Here is a 17,962-nt window from a genome sequence, read left to right on the forward strand (position 1 = left end):
GAATCCAGTAACCTACTTCAGTATATCTGAAATACAATCTTTATTTGTAAGCATGAGAATGTTGGAGAACCTGTCATTGATCTTTATTACCAGTCTTTGTCATATTTAGGGAGTAAGGATAATTTGAAGATAGAAAATCAATGGGTCATCAGTCAATATGTTTTGAAAAAATTATTCTTGTTTTTATTCTATAATAAAGTATAACAATTCTGAGTTCTTATGTATTGGGACACACTTTGAAGTGAGAGTGCATACTGGTATTTGTTAAATAGTGAAACTGAGTTACCCACGACCAGTGCCTTATCACTTTGCATCGAAGTACACCCAGTGTTGAGGGGAAAATAAAAGGATTCTCTGGACAGTCTCGGGCTTTGGATAATAGGAGTAGTATCTCAAAGGATGCACTGCAAGCAAGAAATTTCTCTGAAATCCTTTGTTTTGTCTTAAAACTTTAGGCAGATATAATCTGCATAATACAATGGTGTTTATTATACTATAGACCTATGGTTTTTCCAAATCTTCATAGACCCTTCAGAAAGGGGAGAAATGTATATTTAGTGGCTTCAATTTCAAAAGTATGACCTTAGGCTCAGTTAGATGATTTTAGCCAGCAGGTTTTCATAACCCAGTACCTAACGGGACCATGCAACTGGTTTCCCAGGATAGTCCCATTTGTATACCAGTTGTCCTTACATACTTATTACTAGCATCCCCCTTTTCATCTCAAAAGTGTACTGTTTTAGAATTGTATGATTATCCTACCTATACCTTTTTGAGTTTAGATCTGATACATAAATCACAACACTATAGACAGTTTGGAAGATAGAATAGAGATGCTTCCATAGTTCATCCCTATAATCCCATAGTATTTAATCTTTTTCCATATCTGTGTTTTACATGGTTGTAATTTAGTGCCTATAACGTTAAATCATTTGAATCAAGAACCTTAGTTTGTCTTGTCATATTTATGTATGCCTTGAGTTTATAGTGTTGACTATAACACATAACAACCAGAGTTATGAAAGTCTTTTTTTCCTTATCTATTTTCCCCTTTGTAGCAGGAACTCCAGAAGATAAAATGAGGCTGTTTCTTATCTATTACATAAGTGCACAGCAAGCACCTTCTGAGGTATGTCCTCTGTATTCAGTTATTGGGAGGAAGGGAGAATACTCGCTTGTTTCAGAAAATGGAAGTAAAGATCACTGTAACCAAATAATTACTTCATTCCTTCCTTTAAAAGAAAAAAAATTTCGTAAGGCTAGTTCTATTTACCGCTGAATATTATAGCAGTATTTATTGTCACCAAGAGAACTGTTTACTCATGAAATATCTTACCACTTTTAAGTTGTTAGAATATGAACTGAATTTGTGACCAAAATTCTTATTTCTGGAAAATAACTATTCTAAACTAAGTTAACCAAGTTTGCTCTGCCTTTTGAAAGATTGATCTTATCATTTCTCATGATGTGATGATCCTAGAAGTTCCATTTCTTTAAGCTATAGCCACTAATACTTATTTTCCTTACAAGGAATTTTGCTTTAACCTAAAGTAAAAGTTTGGTAATATTTTACAGTTGTTTTAAAACTAATGTCCAGGGACTTCCCTGGTGGCGTAGTGGTTAAGAATCCGCCTGCCAGTGCAGCGGGATGTGGGTTTGATCCCTGGCCCAGGAAAATCCCACGTGCTGCGGAGCAACTAAGCCCATGCGCCACAGCTACTGAGCCTACGCTCTAGAGCCTGCGAGCCACAACTACTGAGCCCTCAACTACTGAAGCCCGTGTGCCTAGAGCCTGTGCTCCGCAACAAGAGAAGCCACCACAGTGAGAAGCACCTGCACCGCAACGAAGAGTAGCCCCCCTCACCACAACTAGAGAAAGCCCACGTGCAGCAACGAAGACCCAACACAGCCAAAAATAAACAAACAAATTAAAAAAAAAAAAAACTAATGTCCATTATAGAATATAGAGAAGTCACTTGGAGGAAAATATCTAAATTTCCAAAAGTTATATAAATATTGTATCAATAACTTCCTAAGATTAAACTTCAGATTCACATCTATCATTTGATCCATATAAAAATAAAGTTGAGAGACTGTATTGCAGTAAAACTACTTTTTATATCAGAATAAATTTCTAAGAATGATTGGAAAATAATCTATCTTCCTTTCTAGATTTTTTTCTCACTGGAAGAGTAGATTGTGGGATATTTTGTTGTTTTTTTTTTCTGTAATAAGCCATCAATTGCTTTTGAGGAAAAAAACTTTTTTAAGTATGTAGAGGTAATACTGTGAAGGAAAGCAGTGATTTTTACTATCAGTCTTGTTGCTGGGTTAGAGACCTATTAACTCTTTCTAATGTTAACTTCGTATAATTTTATTGGATGAGCTACTAGCATAAGGAACTTGGGAATGACACCTAGAATGATATGGCTGTTGTAAACTCCTTTCCTTTGCTGGTAGCAATTATTTTTCTAATGTCGGTAGATTGTAAGGCTTCTTTTTGTTTGGCATGTTAAAACAGCAAAGTAAACCCAATATTTACTTTAGGTCAATTCTGCTTTATCCTAAGAATACATTTCTTGACTTTTATTTTAATTCAGTAGGGAAGTTCAGTAGTCCCCCCTTATCCAAGGGAGATATGTTCCATGACCCCCAGTGGATGCCTGAAACCATGGAGAGTACCAAACGCCCCCCCCACTACCATATATACTGTTTTTTTCTATACATACATACATACCTACCTATGATAAAGTTTAATTTATAAATTAGGCACAGTAAGAGATTAACAACAATAACTAATAATAAAATAGAATAATTATAACAATATGCTATAATAAAAGTTATGTGAATGTGGACTCTCTCTCTCAAAATATATTGTACTGTAGTCATCCTTCCTATGATGATGATGTGAGCTGATAAAATGCCTGCATGATGAGATGAAGTGAGGTGAATGACACAGGCATGGTGATGTAGCATTAGGCTACTATTGACCTTCTGACTGAAGGAGAATCGTCTGCTTCAGATGATCCTGTGTCATCAAGCCATGATGGTATCGATCATTAGATGTGAGGAGCAGATGATGTCAATGGTTGGGGCAGGACTGATCAGGAAAGCACAAGTTTTCATCACACTACTCAAACAGCACACAATATGAATTGTTTATTTCTAGGAATTCCCATTTAGTATTTTCAGACCTCAGTTGACCACAGCAACTGAAACCATGGAAAGCAAAACTGCTGAAGGGAGGGTATTACTGTATAGTTTTCTTTCTAGAAACATCTCTGTCATTAATGGGGGTGTTCCTTTAAGGGATTCTAATAGCTTATTTATATTTTCTTAGGAATATATTATTTCAAAACTTAATGCAGTTTCCCTTAATTTGACCACATTATCTTATTTCATTTATTTTTGGTAAGAATTATGTCTTTTCATAAGTTTAAGTGGTCATTAAGTGGCTTGACGCAAATTTTGACTACTAATGTAATAACCCCCCAAATGCAAAGTAGTGAACATCTCTGATTTGATGGTGAGCTTAAAAGTTTCTTTCTTTTAAATTTTTATAATGGAGTCACTGTGATGATAGGCTCTGGTGACATATATGAATTCAACTAGACTTTACTCATCAGGAAATAAAAAAAGAGTAAGAAAGAAAACTATTTAAAAAGTGTAGGACATGGGCTTCCCTGGTGGCGCAGTGGTTGAGAGTCCGCCTGCTGATGCAGGGGACACGGGTTCGTTCCCCGGTCCGGGAAGATCCCACATGCCGCGGGGCAGCTAGGCCAGTGAGCCGTGGCTGCTGAGCCTTCGCGTCCGGAGCCTGTGCTCCGCAACGGGAGAGGCCACAACAGTGAGAGGCCCGCGTACTGCAAAAAGAAAAAAAAAAAGTGTAGGACACCTGCTGTTCAGTTAATAAATTTGGATCTCTGCAGTGAATATAAGATGGGATAACCTGAATCTGCAGGTCCCCTAAGTCAACGTCATTCCTCTCATGTTTCCAATTTTGGAATATTCTTGATCAAGCCAGATCTTTCATTTAATGCTTATCCCAAGGACAAGCAATCTATGTCAACAGTGGAGGAAAAACTGACTCTGTTGGGCTTACTGAGGGATGACAAAATACTATATAGGTGATTTGGGAGCCTGTCAAAGGTAATTTTCATTTTACGTGACTTTTATCTCATGCTCTTTTGGATACTCCCTTAAGATACCACTCCACTTTACTTAGGTGCTCATGCCTTTAGTCTAACTTTCTGATTAATCCAGTGACAACAAACAAAATGGTCTCTTTCATGAAAGTAAAATTTTTTGTCATATGATTCTTTTCTTATTTCAGGCTGATTTGGAGCAATACAAAAAAGCTTTAACTGATGCTGGATGCAACCTTAATCCCTTACAATATATCAAACAGTGGAAGTAAGTTTTATTTTATTCTTCAGTTCTTACCATTTAAGAGAGTACAATGGAAGTTGAGTTCCCAAGAAAATGGGAATGTTACTAAGAAAACTGAAAAGTGCCTTAGTATTTTTTTTTATTCAATGGCATAAATATTTCCTTATCTCCCCCACCCTTTCCACAACTTTATATAAAATAGTGATGCCTTTCTTTCCTAGACATATTTTTTCCTATATTTTCTTCAAAGATGTGAGATGAGAAGGTCAAAGACTGAAATGTTGTGGGTCAAATATCTCAAAAACATTTTTTAAATGTTTTAATTTTACTAATAATCAGAGAAATACAGATTAATATAATGCAAAAATTTAGAAAATATTGTGCCAAGGATCCAGGAAAATTAACTGATGCATTTATACTCTACTATTAGAAATATAAATAGTCAAAATTTTGCTGGCTGGTATAAAAAGTTTTTTAAAAGAATAGCTTTGACCTAGCACTTCTCTTAAGAATTAATCCCGAAGAAGAAATTGGAGTCGTAAAATCTTAGAAGCGATTGTAATAATCGAATTTTGAAAATCAACCTGAATGTCAAGGATTGAAATTATGTCATTTCCACAGGAATGCAACTGAGTCATTAAAAATCATGTTGTGGAGGACTTATTCTAATGACCACTGAGAAATGGCCATGTTATGTTACAAAGTGAAATATAGTTTACTATTCAATGATTTGTTTGATAAATAACTTCCTTTGTCTCAGTGACTAGGGACTCTTCTAGACATTAAGAATACAATAGTGGGGCTTCCCTGGTGTCACAGTGGTTAAGAATCTGCCTGCCAATGCATGGGACACGGGTTCGAGCCCTGGCCCGGGAAGATCCCACATGCTGTTGAGCAACTAAGCCCATGCACCACAACTACTGAGCCTGCACCCTAGAGTTCACATGCCACAACTACTGAAGCCCACGTGCCTAGAGCCAGTGCTCTACAACAAGAGAAGCCACTGCAATGAGCAGCCTATGCACCGCAACAAAGAGTAGCGCCTGCTCACCACAACCAGAGAAAGCCCATGCACAGCAACAAAGACCCAACGCAGCCAAAAATAAAAATGAATAAATAAAATTTATTTTAAAAAGAATACAATAGTAAACATGCTATGGAAGGCTCCTACTTTAACTGAATTTACATTTGTGTTGAGGGCACAATAAATCACCATATAAGCAAACAAATGAACAGAGTTCTGTTAAACCATATTCACCATATTAAGTGATATAAAGAAAATAAAACTAAGTGATAAGATCTTAATTTGTTGGGGTATTAGCTAAATTTGTTGAGGAGATCAGGGTAAGCCTCTGGGTAGGTAACACTTGAGCCAAAACTTAGATGACATTTTTTACATTACGATCCCTATTATCTATCCATTTATCCATCCATTTGTGTGTGTCTATATGGACATACACATATATACATACAACTGCATAGCTAAAATTCTGTTCACTTAAATGCTAATAGTGGGTAACTCCGAGTAGTAGAATTTTTTTCCTTTTGGGTCTTTTCTTTATTTCCAAATTTTCTACAACAGTATCTTCAGATTATTTCTTAAAATAATTTTTTTTAAGACTAGAGGATGGAATATGCTTCTGATCTCACGTGTATCAAAAAAATGTGCATAGAAGAGAAATATACCAAATTGTTAACAGGGGATATCTCTGAGTTGTGAGTCTATGATTGCATTTTATTATCTATATTTCTGTTTTTTTTTCCCAATTTGCTTTTATTTCACTGTTTTCTTTTCTTGGGAATTTTATTTATTTTTTATACAGCAGGTTCTTATTAGTTATCTATTTTTTACATATTAGTATATGTATGTCAATACCAATCTCCCAATTCATCCCACCACCACTACCACAACCCCCCGCCACTTTCTCCCTTTGGTGTCCATACGTTTGTTCTCTACATCTGTATCTCTGTTTCTACCCTGCAAACCAGTTCATCTGTACCATTTTTCTAGGATCCACATATGCGTTAATATACGATATTTGTTTTTCTCTTTCTGACTTCACTCTGTATGACAGTCTCTAGATCCATCCACATCTCTGCAAATAACTCAATTTTGTTCCTTTTTATGGCTGAGTAATATTCCATTGTATATATGTACCACATCTTCTTTATCCATTCATCTGTCAGTGGACATGTAGGTTGCTTCTATGACCTGGCTATTGTAAATAGTGCTGCAATGAACATTGGGATGCATGTGTCTTTTTGAATTATGGTTTTCTCTGGGTATATGCCCAGTAGTGGGATTGCTGGGTCGTATGGTAATTCTATTTTTAGTTTTTTAAGGAACCTCCATACTGTTCTCCATAGTGGCTGTATCAATTTACATTCCCACAAACAGTGCAGGAGGGTTCCGTTTTCTCCACACCCTCTCCAGCATTTATTGTTTGTAGATTTTTTGATGATGGCCATTCTGACTGGTGTGAGGTGATACCTCATTGTAGTTTTGATTTGCATTTCTCTAATTGTGATGTTGAGCAGCTTTTCATGTGCTTCTGGCAATCTCTATGTCTTCTCTGGAGAAATGTCTATTTAGGTCTTCTGCCCATTTTTTGATTGGGTTGTTTGTTTTTTTAATATTGAGCTGCATGAGCTGTTTATATATTTTAGAGATTAATCCATTGTCCGTTGATTCTTTTGCAAATATTTTCTCCCATTCTGAGGGTTGTCTTTTCGTCTTGTTTGTAGTTTCCTTTGCTTTGCAAAAGCTTTTAAGTTTCATTAGGTCCCATTTTTTTATTTTTGTTTTTATTTCCATTACTGTAGAAGGTGGACCCGAAAAGATCTTGCTGTGATTTATGTCAAAGAGTTTTCTTCTTCTTCCTATGTTTTCCTCTAAGAGTTTTATAGTGTCCGGTCTTACATTTAGGTCTCTAATCATTTTGAGTTTATTTTTGTGTATGGTGTTAGGGAGTGCTCTAATTTCATTACTTTACATGTAGCTGTCCATGTTTTCCAGCACCACTTATTGAAGAGACTGTCTTTTCTGCATTTTATATCCTTGCCTCCTTTGTCATAGATTAGTTGACCATAGGTACATGGGTTTACCTCTGGGCTTTCTATCCTGTTCCATTGATCTGTATTTCTGTTTTTGTGCCAGTACCATATTGTCTTGATTACTGTAGCTTTGTAGTATAGTCTGAAGTCAGGGAGTCTGATTTCTCCAGCTCTGTTTTTTTCCCTAAAGACTGCTTTGGCTATTCAGGGTCTTTTGTGTCTCCATACAAATTTTAAGGTTTTTTGTTCTAGTTCTGTAAAAAATGCCACTGGTAATTTGATAGGGACTGCATTGAATCTGTAGATTGCTTTGGGTAGTATAGTCATTTTCACAGTATAGATTATTCCAATCCAAGAACATGGTATATGTCCATCTGTTTGTGTCATCTTTCACTTCTTTCATCAGTGTCTTACGGTCTTCTGAGTACAGGTCTTTTACCTCCTTAGGTAGGTTCATTCCTAGGTATTTTATTTTATTTTTTTTATTTTTTTATTTTTTGCGGTACACGGGCCTCTCACTGTTGTGGCCTCTCCCATCGTGGAGCACAGGCTCCGGACACGCAAGCTCAGTGGCCATGGCTCACGGGCCCAGCCGCTCCGCGGCATGTGGGATCCTCCCGGACCGGGGCACGAACCTGTGTCCCCTGCATCGGCAGGCGGACTCTCAACCACTGCGCCACCAGGGAAGCCCGGTATTTTATTATTTTTGTTGCAGTGGTGAATGGGATTGTTTCCTTATTTCTCTTTCTGATCTTTCGTTGTTAGTGCATAGGAATGCAAGAGATTTCTGTGCATTAATTTTGTATCCTGCAACTTTACCAAATTCATTGATTAGCTCCAGTAGTTTTCTGGTGGCATCTTTAGGATTCTCTATGTGTAGTATCATGTCATCTGCAAACAGTGACAGTTTTACTTCTTCTTTTCCAATTTATATTCCTTTTATTTCTTTTTCTTCTTTGATTGCCATGGCTATAACTTCCTAAATTATGTTGAATAATAGTGGTGAGAGTGGGCACCCTTGTCTTATTCCTGATCTTAGAGGAAATGCTTTCAGTTTTTCACCATTGAGAATGATGTTGGCCGTGGGTTTGTCATATATGGCTTTTATTATGTTGAGGTAGGTTCCCTCTATGCCCACTTTCTGGAAAGTTTTTATCATAAATGGGTGTTGAATTTTGTCAAAAGCTTTTCTGCATCTCTTGAGATCATATGGTTTTTCTCCTTCAATTTGTTAATATGTTGTATTACATTGATTGATTTGCGTATATTGAAGAATCCTTGCATTCCTGGCATAAAACCCACTTGTCCATTGTGTATGATCCTTTTAATGTTTTGTTGGATTCTGTTTGCTAGTATTTTGTTGAGGATTTTTGTGTCTATATTCATCAGTGTTTTAGGTCTGTAATTTTCTTTTTTATAGTATCTTTGTCTGGTTTTGGTATCAGGTTGATGGTGGCTCATAGAATGAGTTTGGGAGTGTTCCCTCCTCTGCAATTTTTGGTAAAGTTTGAGGAGGATGGGTGTTAGCTGTTCTCTAAATGTTTGATTGAATTCCCTGTGAAGCCATCTGGTCCTGGACTTTTGTTTGTTGGAAGATTTTTAATCAGTTTCAATTTCATTACTTGTGATTGGTCTGTTCATATTTTCTATTTCTTCCTGGTTCAGTCTTGGAAGGTTATACCTTTCTAAGAATTTGTCCATTTCTTCCAGGTTGTCCATTTTATTGTAATAGAGTTGCTTGTAGTAGTCTCTTCTGATGCTTTGTATATCTGTAGTGTCCATTGTAACTTCTCCTTTTTCATTTCTAATTTTATTGATTTGAGTCCTCTCCCTCTTTTTCTTGATGAGTGGCTAAAGGTTTATCAATTTTGTTTATCTTCTCAAACAACCAGCTTTTAGTTTTATTGATTTTTGCTCTTGTTTTCTTTGTTTCTATTTCATTTATTTCTGCTCTGATCTTCATGATTTCTTTCCTTCTACTAACTTTGGGTTTTGTTTGTTCTTTCTCTAGTTCCTTTAAGTATAAGGTTAGATTGTTTATTTGAGATTTTTCTTATTTTTTGAGGTAAGCTTGTATTGCTATAAACTTCCCTCTTAGAACTGCTTTTGTTGCATCCCATAGGTTTTTCATCATCGTGTTTTTGTTGTAATTTGTCTCTAGGTATTTTTTGATTTCCTTTTTGATATCTTCAGTGATCTCCTGCTTATTTAATAGCATACTGTTTAGCCTCCATGTGTTTGTGTTTTTTACGGTTTTTTCCCTGTAATTGATTTCTAATCTCATGGCGTTGTGGTCAGGAAAGATGCTTTATATGATTTCAATTTTCTTATATTTACTGAGGCTTGATTTGTGACCCAAGATGTTATCTATCTTGTCGAATGTTCCATGTGCACTTGAGAAGAAAGTGTAATCTGCTGTTTTTGGATGGAATGTCCTATAAATAGCAATGAAATCTATCTGGTCTATTGTGTCATTTAAAGCTTGTGTTTCCTTATTAATTTTCTGTCTGGATGATCTGTCCATTGGTGTAAGTGAGCTGTTTAAGTCCCCCACTATTATTGTGTTACTATCAATTTCCTCTTTGATAGCTGTCAGCAGTTGTCTTATGTATTGAGGTGCTCCTTTGTTGGGTGCATATATATTTATAATTGTTATATCTTCTTTTGGATTGATGCCTTGATGACTATGTAGTGGGCTTCTTTGCATCTTGTAATAGTCTTTATTTTAAAGTCCATTTTATCTGATATTTGAATTGCTACTCCAGCTTTCTTTTGATTTCCATTTGCATGGAATACCTTTTTCTATCCCCTCACTTTCAGTCTGTTATGTGTCCCTAGGTCTGAAGTGGGTCTCTTGGAGATAGCATATATATGGGTCTTGTTTTTGTATCCATTCAGCAAACCTGTGTCTTTTGGTTGGAGCATTTGATCCATTCACGTTTAAGGTAATTATCAATATGTATGTTCCTATTACCATTTTCTTAATTGTTATGGGTTTGTTTTTGTAGGTCCTTTTCTTCTCTTATGTTTCCCACTTAGAGAAGTTCCTTCAGAATTTGTTATAGAGCTGGTTTGGTGGTGCAGAATTCTCTTACCTTTTGCTTGTCTGTAAAGCTTTTGATTTCTCCATCGAATCTGAATGAGATCCTTGCTGGGTAGAGTAATCTTGGTTGTAGGTTCTTCCCTTTCATCACTTTAAATATATCATGGTACTCCCTTCTGGCTTGTAGAGTTTCTGCTGAGAAATCAGCTGTTAACCTTATGGGAGTTCCCTTGTATGTTATTTGTCATTTTTCCCTTGTTGCTTTCAATAATTTTTCTTTGTCTTTAATTTTTGTCAATTTGATTACTGTGTGTCTTGGCATGTTTCTTCTTGGGTTTATCCTGTATGGGACTCTCTGTGCTTCCTGGACTTGGGTGGCTATTTCCTTTCCCGTGTTAAGGAAGTTTTTGACTATAATCTCTTCAATTATTTTCTCGGGTCCTTTCTCTCTTCTTCTCCTTCTGGGACCCCTATAATACGAAATTTGTTGTGTTTAATGTTGTCCCAGAGGTCTCTTAGGCTGTCTTCATTTCTTTTCATTCTTTTTTCTTTATTCTATTCCACAGCAGTGAATTCCACCATTCTGTCTTCCAGGTCACTTATCCGTTCTTCTGCCTCAGTTATTCTGCTATTGATTCCTTCTAGTGTATTTTTCATTTCAGTTATTGTGTTGTTCATCTCTGTTTGTTTTTTAATTCTTCTAGGTCTTTGTTAAACATTTCTTGTATCTTCTCGATCTTTGCCTCCATTCTTTTTCTGAGGTCCTGGATCATCTTCACTGTCATTATTCTGAATTTTTTTCTGGAAGGTTGCCTATCTCCACTTCATTTAGTTGTTTTTCTGGGGTTTTATCTTGTTCTTTCATCTGGTACATAGTCCTCTGCGTTTTCATTTTGTCTATCTTTCTGTGAATGTGGTTTTCCTTCCACAGGCTGCAGAATTGAGTTCTTCTTGCTTCTGCTGTCTGCCCTCTTCACTGTGTTCTTATGATAAGAAAAAAGTAGACAACAAACCTTAGTTTAACAAAAGAAACCGAAAACTGTCTTTTCTAATTTTTATAACATATACACTTAAATATTTGGCTGTGTCGTGTATGTCATTGTGTTTTACATTATGACTTATGTGGAACTTCCTAATCAAATATTTGGTGTTAAAAGAGGAAAGGCAGTCTTGGGCATCATTTTACATGGTTACAAAGTATTCAATATATAATTTCTAATTTGTAACATTCTTTCTAATTGTAAGGGTTATATCAGTTTATTGAAGAAAATTTTAGGAAACTCAGAAAGGTATAAAGAAACTAAAAATTTACCTGTAGTCTCCCCATTCAGAGTCTACCATAAACCATAGTGTTTATCCTTCTATATGCATATTACATATTTATATTTTTAATCAGGAAATCATTGTTATAGATGCAGTTTGTATTCTAGAGTTCCAATAACTTTCATTATGCCAGGTTTTCATCGTCTTAAATACAGCTGACCCTAGAACAACTTGGGGGTTAGGGACGCCAACCCTCTGCACAGTTACAAATCCAAGTATTACTTTACAGTGGGCTGGCCCTCTGTATCCCTGGTTCCGTGTCCATGGATTCAACCAACCACAGATCGTGTAGTACTGTAGTATTTATTGATAAAAATATGAGTATAAGTGGACCTGCATAGTTCAAACTCATGTTGTTCAAGGTTCCAGCTGTAGTCTCCAATGGTAGTATATAGTGGTTGCATGATATTCAGCCGTATAACCATAATATTCTTTATTTAATCCTTTATTACTTAGAGATAGTTAGATACATATTATTTATATTTAGATATTGCTATTTCAGGTGAAAAATAAATTTTGTTAAAGACAGAAATTCCAGCCTACTGCTGAAAACAGCTGATTCAAATCCTCCTTTCAGAACAAAATTGTGATTTTTGTGTTTGGGATTTCTCTAATGGTATCAGCAAATTTTGTCCAGGTTGAAATAGAATATTTTAAGCCTTTCATCTTCCACATCTTAGTGATTCCCATTCTTTTTTTACTCTCATAATGTTTTCTTGTATTTAGGTAGGGTTTTTTTTCCATTTACAAAAACATTTGAAATGATTAGGAATTATAAAAAAATATTGATTCACATAAAAATGTTTATGGCATGCAATTATTAAAATGTTATAGAACAGTATGTACAATATGATACTAATTTTGTTTTTAAGGTATATATGTTGTATATGCATATGTTCAAAGATTAGAAGAATATATGCTGAAATCCTAACAGTGGTTACTTCTTAGTGGTAGGGTTCTTCTGGGAGCATTCTGTTTTCTGGATTCTCTACAGTGAACATATTCCCAGAAGGAAAATATTTTTTAAAACATAGCTAAGTGCCATATTTTTGCAGAGCTATAAAGAATTCTATAGTTTAGTTAAAGACATTCTAGACATTCATTTAGAAAGATGTGAAAATAAATGACTGTGCAATTCAGTATAAAAGTGTATATATAACTAAAAGGAAATATCATTGAGTAGTAGAATTAGAATAGTGTTAATGAAGAAAGTGGTGGTTTTGAGCTGAATCTTAAAAGGAAATGTACAGTTTTTTATTGGAGAAGACAGTGAGTTTATACCCCCAAAGGACAGCATCCCAAAGGCATGTGTCTGGGAATGAGAGAGTATAGAATGTGGAGAATAGTAAAGAGACTAAACTTAATCAGTATGTGATTGTTCTTTTAAAACAGAAAGTCTCTATTTCATGTTAATGATCAGATATTTAAAAAAGAAAAGAGATGGGCTTCCCTGGTGGCGCAGTGGTTGAGAGTCCGCCTGCCGATGCAGGGGACACAGGTTCGTGCCCCAGTCCAGGAAGATCCCACATGCCGCGGAGCGGCTGGGCCCGTGAGCCATGGCCGCTGAGCCTGCACGTCCGGAGCCTGTGCTCCACAACGGGAGAGGCCACAACAGTGAGAGGCCCGCGTACCGCAAAAAAAAAAAAAGAAAAAAGAAAAAAAAAATAAAAGAGAAATCCTGAAGTTTGGGGAACTAATGCATTTGTGTTTTTTAGAGAATTTCACTGTTTTAGTACCAGTTGCTCTCTACGTGAACATTATTTTTCATGGTTACAAATTATATAATCAATGTTTGTATAATTGTTTCAGTGTTGATTGTACTGAAACACTGTATTAGTTGAAAAATTTCTTTTCAGAAACTGCATAGTAAAACTTATGGTTAGTCAGTAGATATTCTAATGCCATGATACTAAATGTTAGCTCAAATAATCAGCGTTTAAATATAACTTTCTTATGTCATAGGGCTTTTGCCAAGATGGCTTCAGCTCCTACCAGCTATGGCAACACTACCGCTAAACCAATGGGGTAAGTATTTTTAATAATTCTGATTGAATAAGTCTGGTACTCCAGACCATAATTGGACTTTTGTGCCTTAAAAACACAGTGTGACACTTTGGATGCAGAAAGTTTTCATTGTGATACAGAACAAATGTCAGCATGTCTTTAGCTTCCGTAGGTAGTTTAAATTCTGTATTTTACATGGTATGGCTTTGTATGCTTCCTTGTTCTTAAAACATTATGTTTGGGCTTCCCTGGTGGCGCAGTGGTTGAGAGTCCGCCTGCCGATGCAGGGGACACGGGTTCGTGCCCTGGTCTGGGAAGGTCCCACATGCCACGGAGCGGCTGGGCCCGTGAGCCATGGCCGCTGAGCCTGCGCGTCCGGAGCCTGTGCTCCGCAACGGGAGAAGCCCACGTACTGCAAAAAAAAAAAAAAAAAAAAAAAAAAAATTATGTTTTTCATTTTCAGAAGATACACGAAGTTTAAAAACTGTTTTTATAGCAATGTTGATAATATAGACTTGAAGCTAGACACTCAAGACCTAGCTTCAAGATGGAACTAGGCATACTGCTAAATGATAGAGAGGAAGGAAATCCTCAGGGCTGGGTATGACTTCTGACTTCAGAAAATCCTGTACAGTATGTGTGGTTTTCAGAGGAGCTGAACAAAGTGATTCTAACTGCTCTTTTCCATACCATACTAGCTTCAAATTCCTAGCTTATTTTTTGGAGCTTAGAACAAAAGCATGAAACTGGAGGAAAACCAGTTTACCTACCCCGAGCTGCCAGTTTTAATGAAACAGTTTCCGAAAAGTAAAAGTACTTGGCCTAAGGCAGGGCCTTGTACGTGCTTGGCAAAATGAATCCATCTGGCCTCACCTTCAGACAGTGCTGTGCAGGTGAGCCCACTAACTCCCTGAGAGTTACCTGGTACCTGGGAATTGCCTCAGAACTGTCCACTCCAAGAGAGATTACTTTCTTTTGTTTTTGTTAAAGAAATTATTTCCATTCTGTCCATCTCTTCATTTCAGAGGGGAGTAGGACAAGACAGGAAAAATGAAAATATATTTGGAAAATTACTCTCATGCATTTAATGAAACAGACTTTCCAGTTCTTTGTCTTAAAATCTTACTGCATCTTAAAAGCCTATTAGATTTCTTATGGATTTTGTAGTTGAGGATTTTAATAAAATGTGTTATAAGAAAACCTGGGATGATTTGAAGGCTTTCCCTAGCCTTCTTTTTTTTTAATTAATCATTATTGGAATATAGTGCTTTACAATGTGTTAGTTTCTGCTGTGCAGCAAAGTGAATCAACTATACATATACATGTATCCTCTCTTTTTTGGATTTCCTTCCAATTTAAATCACCACAGAGCATTGAGTAGAGTTCCCTGTGCTAAACAGTAGGTTCTCGTTAGTTATCTCCCTAGCCTTCTAATATCAAAATGCAAGATTACCATTCTGTCCCACAAAGCATCCTTTGATTCCATGTGAGAGACTTTTTGAACCACAAATATAAAACCAATATGGCAAGTCATTTGTGTTATTTTTGTTGTTAAAAATTCAGACACTAAACATTCTTCTGAGTTGAGGTAGAATTCATCAAGTATGTTGTGCTTCACATTTTTATATGATAGGTTTTGTGTATGAGGGGAGAAAGTATACAATGCAGGATTCGGTCTAGCAGCTATGATATAGAGAACACAGTAACTTTTGACCTATTCGTAATACTTATAGACATATATGTTTTGAATATGTCAGTGTGTTTTGAACTCCTAAAGTGAGTCATCTGAATTACTATCTTTTTTTAAGTGAAGTATCGTTGATTTACAATGCTGTGTTAATTTTTGCTGTACAGCAAAGTGATTCAGTTATACATACATATACATTTTTTAATATTCTAGATTACTATCTTTAATTTATTGTTTTAACATTAAGACAATCAGGAAAGCAAGGAATTCTCTTCAGTTAATAATTCGCTTGAATACTATAGCTAAGGCTTAGCAATTAAAATGTTTACATTGAGGGCAGCTCTCAATTTTTATATTTTATTAATATCGACTAGTCAGAAAGTTTTATTACTATTTTATTGTTAAATAAAATTGTGGCAGGGGTGTCCATGGAAGCAGAAATTCTCAGGTCACTTCTGTTTAGTGAAAACAAAGGTGGTAGGCACAGAGCATCAGCATGTATTGTGTAATCAGACAAGTATTCTGTCTGTAATTGGAGAGATAATTTGTACTTAGTGCAGTCCTCTTCTTTTGCACCTAGTCTCTTATCACGAGTCATGAATACAGGATCACAATTTGTGATGGAAGGAGTGAAGAACCTGGTATTGAAACAGCAAGTAAGTACAATTGTTAGAAAACTGGTAACTTTTGAATATAAATGTTGGCAGGTTGATTGCTCAGATAGAGCAGCTTCTACATATATTCAAGTACAAATATTAGGAATAAAATAAAATCAGGGGTCCTTTACTGGTATATTTAAGGATGTGAGGGTGTTTTACAGGTATAGTTCACAACTCTGTAATTTTATGCTTTTTTTTTTTAATTTGTTAATTGGACTTTACTGACATTTTGATTTCCTTTAACTATTATCAGGTTTGTGAAAGTATATTAATTGAAAAAAATGAACTTAACCTTAGAATAATGAACTGTTACATAAATGCATATCATTTAAGTTTTAACATATATTAGGAGAATATTAATAAGCTAATAGCCTTAATAGTTTAAAAGCCTGTGTAAATTAAAATAAAAATATTTTAAGTAGAATATATGTTTTGAAATAATGTAACTATAGCTTGATTTCATACTTCATTTTGGAATAACAGTCTTAGTTTTAAACATAAGACTTTTTTTAATGACTTTTGTATTTTTGTTGTTTTCCCGTTATTTTCCTATATAGATATTTCTGCTTCAGAGTCATCATTAATTGATTTGGTTTCAAACTGGACTTGTTTTTAACTTTCTGTTATGGAAATTTTCAAATACACGTTAGTATGTCAAGTACTCCTGAGCCCTTCACCAAGCTTCAGTACTCAACATCGTGCCATTCTTGTTTCATCTTCCCCACTTATATTTTTTTATTTGATTTATTTTTAACTGGGATATTTTAAGGCAAATCTGAGATATAATATTTCACACATAAATATTACAGTTTGTAGTGAGAAGGATTTTAAAGGCCAAATTAAGAAAAGAGAGTTAATTATCAGTTATTCAGATCTGAATATTAAGTGTTTACTTACTTGTTTTCAGAATAAACTAGGTCTTTTGTTTCTCTGAACTTCTTCCACACTTTTTATCTTTATTATGATGTTTACCTGTGGTATTTTGTATTAACATTATTTATATTTTACTTCTTTTTTTCCAGTTTTATTGAGATATAGTTGATACATATTGTTTTACTTATTGATGGCAAAGAATTTTTTTCCCCATCTTTGAATTTTCCATAGCAGTTTGCCGGAAGTAGGTATTCAATTTTAGTTTGAATGAGTGAATAAGATTTTATTGTAAAAAAACATGTAGTGTTAATAAAGAACAGTGAAAAATCCTAATTTGCTGTCTTTGACTAAAAGGCTGATTACTTCCTAACTTTCCTTCAGAGACATTCCAGATTGCTTTATTTCCTAAGTACTTGGGAAGGCTTTTTAGCTTCATTATCACTCTTAGGAACTATTTTCAGTCCTTCCCATTCTGTCTCTCTTCTGGTAAGAGGCTACTACTAAATACTTAATCCACTTTTTTACTGGTTCACAGTACTTCCCTGAGTCAGTTTATCTGTACTCTCTTAGACTACTGAAGGTGAAGAGACATAAAAATAGGAGGTTGGGCACATAAGTGACCAACATACTGTACTTACAGTTTAACCTAGCACCTGTTAAAGAAAAAATTACTCATGACACTCATTAAAGTACAGTAAAGCAGACTTTATTCAGAGGGACCATTGAGAAAGATGTTGGGACCATCACAATGGAGTTTTGAAGTCTGGGAGAGAGATTGGGCTAAGTACAAATACAACAAGGAAAAGTGGGAATTTATAGCCAAGGAGCAGGGTGTAAGGAATCAGTGGTTGGAAAATACTAAGAGGAAATATCAGGGATAAAGGGGGATCCTGGCTAAACCAACCTAACAGGATTCTTGCTGAAGCAGGC

At 35.5% G+C, this 17,962-nt stretch overlaps 1 protein-coding gene across 2 annotated transcripts in view; it reads left to right on the forward strand.

The window, feature by feature from the left end:
- The window catches only part of SCFD1 (sec1 family domain containing 1), a gene marked incomplete at its 5' end in the record, with an annotated part of 137,793 nt that overhangs the window by 93,434 nt on the left and 26,397 nt on the right, over nucleotides 1-17,962 (forward strand). For both annotated transcript variants that reach the window (XM_079701113.1, XM_079701114.1), the window contains 4 exons: nucleotides 1,059-1,129; nucleotides 4,334-4,413; nucleotides 13,772-13,834; nucleotides 16,081-16,156. In XM_079701113.1, coding sequence (XP_079557239.1) covers nucleotides 1,059-1,129; nucleotides 4,334-4,413; nucleotides 13,772-13,834; nucleotides 16,081-16,156 — 290 coding nt within the window. The remainder of the gene's footprint in view (nucleotides 1-1,058; nucleotides 1,130-4,333; nucleotides 4,414-13,771; nucleotides 13,835-16,080; nucleotides 16,157-17,962) is intronic.

This window comes from Hyperoodon ampullatus, assembly GCF_949752795.1.
Source record: "Hyperoodon ampullatus genome assembly, chromosome: 3".
Classification (NCBI taxonomy): Eukaryota; Metazoa; Chordata; class Mammalia; order Artiodactyla; family Ziphiidae; genus Hyperoodon; species Hyperoodon ampullatus.